The following is a 10,110-nucleotide window of genomic DNA, read 5'->3' as shown; positions in this document are numbered from 1 at the left end:
CGCACCTTGCAAATTAAAGGTGGAGAGAAAAATGGACTTTATTTAACTGTCACTGTGACCCTTATGATGCCGAACACGGAGAAAGTCGAAACGCCATATCTCACAATGTTTAACTAGGTTTCAGATAGGCTAGATACATAATATGTCATTTTTATTTCAGGAAAAATGCGTCTATTATGCAAGTTCCTGGTTGATAGTGATAAAATACACGTACCTTTTCAGAGCTTTCAGACTATCAACTGAATCGTGGGTAGTTTCTTTAAGGTGGGCCTTTCGGCATCGCACACAACGGATGCATAGCTTTTATTCAAAAATTCACACAAGTGCGTCCACTTCATCGACATTGCCGACGCCGTTTCTACATACATTTAAGAAAATCCGTTTGATCCGATACCAATAAGTAGGTGGACGGGCGAGTCTTTATTAGTTTTTTCAGAACCGCATAGATTCTGAAATTATAAGGATAGATGAGGTAGGCCTGCAGCCTGGGCTGACTAAACAGGTAATGCTGAAATGTATTATATATGCAAGTATATCTCTCATTGTATGTGACTAGACCTACTTAGTGTATTTCTGACGAAATACATGGCCAATTTCATCATATTCCAGTTCTAAATGCAGAAAGGAAATTAATTTTTGTTTTATATGATTGTTGTGTTGTTCAAGGGCTTTTAAAGTTAAATCTCGACCTCCGTTTCCTCTCATACGTAAGAAAATAATCATCAGAGCTTTCTGCCTTTCTACGTTCACCAACCCACCTGTCCAGTGTACAGATTACGATGTAACCTCCACAATGGCTAAGGCTAAACAGTACGAAAATCGGATACGGATACGGATCATTGATATGTCGATGATGAATAAGATGCGGTCCCGGCTGACATCGCAAAAATCCCCGATCCGATGCGAAGAAAGCGAAGCGGAGACGGCGGCGAGCCGCGGCGTGGAAATGAGTCTTGCGATAGTGCGGCCCGTAGTGTGTATTGTACGTGCACCTATACCTATATCTATCACGCGGGTCCAGCGTCCACCGCCGGCTATCGGTGACCTCCCGCCGGCCGATAACCAGTGAATCAGTGGCCGCGCGCGGAACACAACCCCTACGAAAAACTACACGAAAAACCAAACAAATCCATATTTAATTCAGCAAACTCCCCGCTCACGCTCAGTCGTCGCTACGCCGGCGGTGCGCACGCATGCGGCTGGACCTGCTGCCGTTCTTCAACTGTCTCAGCCGCCGCAAGCTGCCGAGATGTGGCCGCAGGTGCTTGTCCTCGCGGTGCTAGTCAGTTCTATAGTTAGTCTGGAGGAAGCGGAGGAGGTGGCGGCGTTTGGCGCGTGCGCCAACTGTGCGATGGAGGAGCTGAGTGTGGAGGAGCGGACCGAGGCGCGGCTGGAGTTCGTGAAGCAGCAGATCCTGAAGAAGCTGCGGCTGAGCAAGAAGCCGCGGGTGGCGGCGGCGCGGCTGCCCAGCCCCGTGGTGCAGGGGCAGACGCTCAGCCCGCGCGCCGACCGACCCGCCGAGTTCGATAACTACTACGGCAGGACGGAACAGAAGATCATATTTCCTGTTGAAGGTGAGTTCAGTTTGCTTTTTTTTGTAAGTTAGTAGACCGGGCCAAAGAATCCTGGGCCATGTTAAGAAAGGGCAGAAAGAACTCTGGTAGCATTGTCACTCCGAGAGGCGACAGGTTTCTAGGCCCCAGACTGTGTGACTAGGACTATGCATCATATTTTGTGTTGCGCTTTGCGTTGCAATGCAAGGTCTGAAACAACAGAATGATCTAACCTAAAAAGCTCGTTTAAACTATTCACAAGTAGGATACAACAATGGTTCTGTAAATCCGGAAGCATTCAACTATAACTTATGATGCTTACTTGTAACTTAGTATAATGTACTTGACTAGTTACTACAATCAGAAAACCTAACTAAAGTAATATCTAGAATTCAGTTTCAGTTCCAGGATATTACTTTGTTACGTAGGATCCCTGCGATCTTCTGAAAAATCTTCGCGAAATGAATAACTTGTGCAGATAGAGTCAGGTAAATGAAACTGGAAGTTGTATTACCTACTTACCTATCTAATGATACGCATAAGTAACTTTTTCACAAGCTTTCCGTTCCGCGAAGATTTTTCAGAAGTTTCAGTTCTAGGATATTACTTTGTTGCGTAGGATCCATGCGTTCTATATTGTCAGGTCATATGTAAAATATAACGTAAAATCGGTAAAAAAATTAATCCTTTAAAAATCACTGTAACTGAACCTGAGTGAGGCCCGTCAGGCCCTAACGGTTGACACGGCCCTAGCTTTAGTGCCTCAAAATGTACTGAGCAACTTTTATTAGATTTAGCGTAAAACGTGACGAAAAATCGGCTTGTCCATATCAATTAAATATAAATAATTATTTATCTACTCAACCAAAATGTGTAGAGTACCTAGTTGCTTTGCATTTTATTCTTTCAGACATTTTCAGTATTTAAAACGAAAGTAAAATAAATCCACCTGTATATTTATCCGATTCCCATGTGACATCTAGGGCTACCTAAGTACCTAATATATATATACATCTTCTAGGTACACTAATGAAAGCTAGCTATCAGGAGCTAGGTCACAGGTCACAATTGGCAACTATAGTGATTCATTGCGTCATACCTCATCAGGTGTATAAATCAGAAAATCACGTGAAAATAATGTACTTAATTATTGGACTTTGATATTTTACGCTTCTGTTTATATTTCGAATAACTGGCCATTCTGCAAATTTACAAAATATGCATGGTATTTATTTACTATTTTATTTGAACTTTGATCGCTGAGTAAATTCTGTAATTTCAGTTCTAGTTCATTTGTCTTCAATCTAGGTAGGTATTATGACGGTTACGTAAAGTAATTCACTATGTAAGAAAACTAGTCAGCAAGTAATGCCTGTGAAAAAATATTTTACCTTGCATAATTAGTTACGGAGATTCTGTATATTGAACCTACTGAAATCTACACGCCTGAATCCTACTAATATTATAAATGCGAAAGTTTGTTAGTATGTGTGTTTCAGTGTATATATGTTTCACGGATTTACACATGGGCTACTTTTTATAGCGGAATTCCCACGGGAAAACTTTTCAAGGCGAAGCGAAGCTCGCGGGAACAGCTAGTTATTAATAATTTTCCACTGCTACAGCTTTATAGCAACTGAAATGTTTATTTAACGCCGCACGCGCCACTGAAAAGGGTGTGAAACGAAGTGAAGTCACCCGCGCTGATAACAGATGGCGTTGTACGCGGAAGTCACAGATAGAGAAATGAAAACAAATCCAACACTTATCTACCGCCATGTCTTCAGCATTTTACCTATTCTTGAATGTTGTAAAATATTACGCGTGTATCACAATCAGTTTATCAACAATTGTTAGCTATCATAGAATAAAAAAAGTGTTTTGTTTTTATGATAAAATTCGACATTGTTATGCAAACCTCCTGTGACCCAGTTTTTTATTTTCATTTGTTAGAGATCATTTGTTTAATGCGTGATCTCTAACTTGGAGTAGGTAAATGGGTAGTTAAAATACTGCAATATTACCTACCTTATATTCATCCATCTAGTTAGTTAAATAGGCAATATTAGTAACTTCAAACCATTTAAAGTTTAGCATAAATCTGTAGGCACCCTTTAAATTTAAATAAAAATCTTTTTGATATCCTTTAAAAGTGCAGTAGGAAAGAGATTGCTGCTAATTTTACTTGGAAATGTAGAGTTAGCTACTATGGTGGCTTAATTATTTTCAGAGACTTGTTCTAATTATAGTAAACGGAACTATGAGTTATCGATGTGGGCCATACTGAACGCTCGTCTGCCCTTATGGCCTTCTCTTTTTTTTAATTATTTTTGATACACGTGATTAAAACTTCCCCGTGAATAGTGACCCGTACCATAGACTAATACAACACATTAGTCTATGCCCGTACAGTCTGGGGCTAAGAAACCTGACCCCTCTTAGAATGGCAATGCTGTCTGAGATGGATCACCTTATTGTAGGTTCGAGGATAAAATATTATAGTTTATCTATCTACATTATTCTATATCCCTCTAAACTCTATCTCCAAAGAAAATGCTTAGCTATGGACCTCCATCCTATATGTATAGTTAGGTGGCCGGTGGCCGGTAGTGGTTGGATTAAGAAGGCCGAGGACATAGAGTGTTCACTTCTTGGCAGAGATCTGCCTCCTATGAGATGATGAAATAGTGGAGCAGGTATATCTATGAGATTGTTTACCTTACCTATCTATTGGTTAATTTCTTAAAGCGAGTCAATAAGTAATTATGATTCAGGACAGCGCAATCTGTGTTATTGTATAAATGCAATTATTTATATCGATACATTTATACATATAGTGACTTTTTATTTAATTAATTGTTGACACATTCCTCGCTTATCTTCGCACAATTATTTTTAATGAGGATTCTGATTTGTTTATTTATAAATTATAGTAAAGTTAGTACTTGACTGTTTGTGTTTAGTTTTGTTATTTGTTTTTTTGAGTATATTTTTTCAAGGTAAATAATAAAATTATAGCGATAAACGGCTTACGAGGTGGAAACAAATCGTCGTGTAAAACATGCAGTAAAAATATGTCTTAATTTTTTTTTTAACGATTCAAAGTTTTTTAGGTAATTTGTTAACGTTATGGCACATGAGGGGTGTTATAAGTAGATAGGTATATGTAGGTAAGCCAGTGTTGTTCGGCAGGTGTATTCATTAAAGACTCTTCATGAGTCAAGACTTCATCAAAGACTCATGAAGTGTCTTTAATGAAGTCTTGATTGAGTGAGTCAAGGAAAAAGCTTAGCTGTAATTTATTTTATGATTTCTTATTACGATTATAGTGTTTAACTTCATTAAGGTCAATTTGCACTCTTCTCTCCACTCACACTCCAGACAGCCATGCACCAAGAAGCTACACTAGTGAAGGAGTCGTGAGGGAGGCTCGTAGTAACTAATTAGTGGGTCTAATGAATAATAACATGTGTTTTATCTAGCGATGGCCTTACGAGGAGTGATCCAATTAGCCGGGGTCGCGGGGGCGAGACATTATTCTGCGGTACTGATATAGTTATACAGTTAGGTGGTATCTAGAGTAGGTAAACGGACCTAAATATTTAAAAAAAACTAGTTAGGTAGGTAGGTACGAATTAAGCATAAAGGTGGATAGAGAGTACCTTGGGAGATAATATCATGGTGACTACTTAGATATAGAACCTGCTAGGAAAGTTACCTATATGGTATGTACTCTTATCTTAAGTTAACGCTCGCTGCGTTACAAAACTTATATTAGTACCAACTTATAGATGGCTAAAAATGCTTAAAGCGATTTCTCTCTAACAACCTTTTAAAACTTCAAGATGAGCTTGATGTCAACTACTACCGTACCACCACCGACACGTTAGCAAACTAACAGCTCGCCTGTCTAACATCCCGTCAGATCTATCAAAATTAAAAAAAAATAAAATCAAAAAATTTATTGTTCAACACATACACGTCAAAATGTCTATAGTTACAAGTTATTATACGTGAATTCGTGGTGTTGCTCGGTGGTGGTAATTCCATGGTACTGGTATATTTTATATACCTACCTACTTAACTTATTACTTAATAAATTATAACTTCACTACAACGGTGTCTCTATTTGTCACAGGCGAGTGCCTGACGTCGGGGCGCTACCCGTTCACGTGTCTGCAGTTCGAGCTGCCCCCGGACGTGGAGCCCGAGGAGGTGGCCGTGGTCGAGCTGTGGTTCTATAAGGTAATTACAACTACTACTCTATCGTCATTATCATCAGCCATTAATAGCAGTTTAATTCCTAGTTTGAACATAGTCTGTTAGATCATTAACACCCCTGTTACATAGTAATTCCATCAATTATTTAATCTCCAGATTAAATTCTTGACAGATGTGTCAATAGTCAACAACTAATCCCTTGATCTAACAGAGTATGGTGAAACTGGTTCTAAGCATAGCTCTTTATAAGGGGCGCCACCACAACATTCTGTTCTTGACCTTCCGCATACAAGCTACTACTTTCCGACTTTCCGGATGCTATGATCCGACCACAGCCAGTCAGTGGAATCGGATCATGCACTATTTACATACGAGCGGCCTAGAGCTTTATCTTCATCAAAATGTAGGAAATAATAGCCTACAAGATCTTCGGATCGGATCTTCCCCAATGATAAATTGGAGGAGGATAAATTTCATGGAAGTGCATGTCATCACAACATTGATAAAGATTTGTAAACTTATGCCTACTTACTAGTGTGAACTGCGTCCCACCTTTGGCCTGCGGTCATCAAAACAATAATATTTAGCAATCACGTTTGTTTCACATGTTATTGTTTGAAATCAATATTTTTAAACTTAACTTTACAGTTCCTATCGTTATATGTATACCTAAGGTGGGTTAAGTATACCTGAATTCCGGCCTATAGAGATGAAATTCAAAAGCCAAGGATTTTTACAACACTATAATAGCGCTACTACAGATGTTGGAACTACCCACTGAATGCTACTTTTACCTTCGGACCTCATACGATGCCATCTTTGCCTCTCATCTTCGCTTTACTATTCCCACCATGCAACAACCCCCTAACCAAACCCCCTTACAGGAACCCGACCCGCTAGACGAGTACAACCAGACCTTCGTGATCTCCGAAGCGGCGCACTGGGACAGCCAGCAGCAGTTCAAGAAGACCAAGCCCATCGCCATCAAGGAGACGGCGACCAGCGCTGGCTGGGTGCGCGTGGAGCTGGCCTGGGCAGTGCGGGTGTGGCTCGAGGAGTCGGAGCGGCTGCATACCCTGCATGTGGCTTGTAGGACTTGTCAGGTGAGGATGGAGTCTTGAGCCTGAAGGCCTACCACGGGGCGCAAGAAGCGCAAGTCAAGACGTGACAAGTTTTCCGTCGTACTCACTCTCGAAGCCGTGCGATGTGAGCGCGACGCAAAACTTTTGCCACGTCTTGGCATGCGCGTCTTGCGCCCCTTGCTAGTAGGTCTTCTGTCTTTGGTTGGTCGTGGTGAAACTGTAGTGAAAGGATAAAGGAGTCACCATTATCGACATCATAATGAGATAGATGAGAAACAAAACAATCAATCAAGTCAATTTTTTTAATAGAAACTCTATCTCTATACCTAAGCAGGTACCAATGCCTAGCAGTAAAGTTCTGCAGTGTATTTTCGATTGTCTATATGGATAGCTACATTTATAAAATGATTTAAACAAAAGCTTCGAATTGAATCCACAACCCAACCTAACCTCCCCTCCCAATTCCAGCTACGCCGCTCGCCGCTCTCATTCCACGAAAAACACCGTCCATTCCTAGTCCTCTACACCAAGTACGCGGGCAAGCGGCGCCACGGCCGAGCCCTGGAGTGCGGGGCTACCACTCGGGAGTGCTGCCGGGAGCCCCTCTATGTCAGCTTCAAGGACTTGGGCTGGGACGACTGGATCATTCGCCCGGCTGGCTATCATGCCTACTTTTGTAAGGGCAGTTGCGCGCCCATTTCTGCGGTGACTCAAGCGGATAGCTATCATCATAATATTATTAGGGTGAGTTTTTTGCTGTTGTTAAACTCTTAAGATATCGCAAATGCCCGGACACGTAGATAGTTTTAAAATCCAGTACCTATAAGTATGCTAGTAGGTACTTCAGGATTTGGGTAAACTATCTTCAAGCAGCCAGAAGTACTAGCTTGTTATAAACTTAACTACTATCTCATCCTGAAAACCTAGACTCATGTAGCCCTGGCGTAGCTGATCCCGCAACCCCATTTGTACAAAACGAAGACCTGTAAAGGCGAAGTGAGGTCTTGCTGAGTTGCTGTGGATCTCTTAACGTTGTGACTAAAAGTCCCGGCCCCCATTTGGACAAAAGGAGGTCTAATTAGAATAACCGAAATGTGGAACCATACCCAAACAACCATACGAAGAGTATCGCAGAACCTTTCCCAAGCAATTCCTAAATTTATTAGGCACTAACAATTAAACTAACCTCAATCCCTCGCCCACAGAAATACTCGTACTCCCTGAAGGGTCCCCGCAAGATAGAGTTCACGCCGTGTTGCGCGCCCACCACCTTCAGCTCGCTCCAGTTGCTGTACATGGACTCCAACAAGACCGTGACGTCGAAGACGCTACCCAACATGGTGGTGGAGTCTTGCGGGTGTATGTAAAGAGAATGTTTTGGCGACTTTTGGATTTGGTCGTGTAACCTTCGAACTGGGTTAAAACGTTCGTATACTTATTGGGCATTCTAAAACGTTGGATCCTTCTTTAAAGGTGAATTTATAATATGTGAAGGGCTGAAGAAGAGTGCATATTGGGTTGTTTTGAAGTGAAATATGTAAATGCAAAACAACTAGCGCCAGCGGCCATGTTGCGGGAAAACAGAGAACTAAGTTAGGCACTACTTAAGCATTTTGTGATATCGTCATGTTTTAGAGGTAGTAAAGGTGCAAATTTACACCTTTAGCTTAACTTGCTTATAAGTTACGACGAGGTTATGTTTTAGGTCACATTTTTTATAAAATTTTATTCAAACCCTCTGTCATCTTAACCGATTTTATTATGGATCTTAATTTTAGTACCAGTGCATTTATTTATGATTTAGTATAAATATGACATAGGTATTTAAATTAAATAATGTGTGAAGGATAAGCAGAAATATTTAAGTTTAAATATATACATATTCTTCCCATTAATATCTACTTACTTATTTAATGATAAACTAAACATTACGTTAAATAAACTAATGTAATTTTTGTATGATAAATTATCAACTTTAAGAAATTAAGTTTTGACTTAGTTTAAGATAAGTTCATTAGAGTTAAATTAATTAAAATTGTTCCTATTTTGTTTTTAAGTTATCAAGTGATGGATGGATAAACTATATAAACACAGAAACATTAGGTATATATACATAGAATCTAGATAATACTTATATATACATTACATTAGGTATATATACATAATGTTTAATTATACAATTTTTCATCTGCATTTCGAAATAGGCAACCAGGAATAATCATTGAAATTGTATGAATTGGTTTTAGTAAAAAAGTATATTTGAACCTATTTTGTAAAATAAACTTCAGTGTCTAGTATTATAGGAGGTAAGGATATTTTATTAAAAAAATGTGTGGTACTAAGAAATTAAAAGTTTGACTTATACCTATTTGATTTTTATTTCACTAGGCCCTATTTAGGTCTGTTTTTTTAATAGTTATATAAAAAATATTTGGGGAAACATTCTGATTCGGTCGCGTCCGAATATTTCTTAGGAATATTTGGTAAAAGGACAGCAAAAATTTAATGTTACAATTAAAGAATGAAAGTTATGTTCTAATGAAAGAAAAGTCACACTTCGAATAAAAAATCCCCATTTATTTATTTCCCCATTGATCACAATTTGTTACAGCACAATCCATTACTTACATAACTATTACATAGAAGATATTTACACTATATTTACATACTCACATATACACGTCCACTTATGTACTAAATAGGAAGATTATTTAATATTCACGCAATAATAAGGTTAAAAATTAATTATAAAGGTTTTGTAAAAATGGAATTGAAAGTTTCAATAATCTCGTATAATTAATACTTGATTTCAAGGAAATATAGATTTTATATAAAACTGCTAAAGAACTATATACTTTTTGTGTTTATTACAGTAAAAGCCGGTGTAATCTTTGAATTAAGATTTAAAAAAAGAAAAGCATCAAAAATAAAAGTATAATTTAGATTTAAAGGATTAGTTTAAAGGGAAAAGTATTACGATAACTACATATCACATTATGTATATACCTATTACAATATTATACAGTATACATTTATCCACAAGGACCCATATTTTATACATACTATCGAATTGGTCATTCATAAATCATAACTATACTCATAAGTCGTAACACAAGAAAAACTAATAAACAGCCAAATAGTATATAAAATTAAAAAATGATTTAAAAAATAGAGAGACATAAGCTCCTACATACACTGTTCCACTATCGTAAACTTGACGATTCCATTCCGATTGTATTTAGCTGCGTACAGAC

The 10,110-nt window shown here is 38.6% G+C and overlaps 1 protein-coding gene across 1 annotated transcript; it reads left to right on the top strand.

Moving 5' to 3' along the window:
• Positions 1-982: 982 nt before the first annotated feature.
• Positions 983-8,988, top strand: LOC105388673 (inhibin beta B chain). The gene is made up of 5 exons (XM_038110379.2): positions 983-1,574; positions 5,692-5,798; positions 6,659-6,877; positions 7,325-7,600; positions 8,062-8,988. Exons 1-5 carry the CDS (start codon positions 1,250-1,252, stop codon positions 8,221-8,223), a joined length of 1,089 nt encoding a protein of 362 aa, XP_037966307.2. The 5' UTR covers positions 983-1,249; the 3' UTR covers positions 8,224-8,988.
• Positions 8,989-10,110: the final 1,122 nt, after the last annotated feature.

This window comes from Plutella xylostella, chromosome 27 (assembly GCF_932276165.1).
Source record: "Plutella xylostella chromosome 27, ilPluXylo3.1, whole genome shotgun sequence".
Lineage (NCBI taxonomy): Eukaryota > Metazoa > Arthropoda > Insecta > Lepidoptera > Plutellidae > Plutella > Plutella xylostella.
The sequence above is the reverse complement of the archived record's forward strand: the minus strand, read 5'-3'. Positions and strand labels throughout refer to the sequence as shown.

Excerpts from the sequence above, each read along its gene's own strand:
- LOC105388673 (XM_038110379.2), top strand. The coding sequence starts at position 1,250 with ATGTGGCCGCAGGTGCTTGTCCTCGCGGTGCTAGTCAGTTCTATAGTT. Across the intron at positions 6,878-7,324 it reads TGGCTTGTAGGACTTGTCAG|CTACGCCGCTCGCCGCTCTC; the intron begins GTGAGGATGGAG and ends TCCCAATTCCAG. Across the intron at positions 7,601-8,061 it reads ATCATCATAATATTATTAGG|AAATACTCGTACTCCCTGAA; the intron begins GTGAGTTTTTTG and ends CCTCGCCCACAG.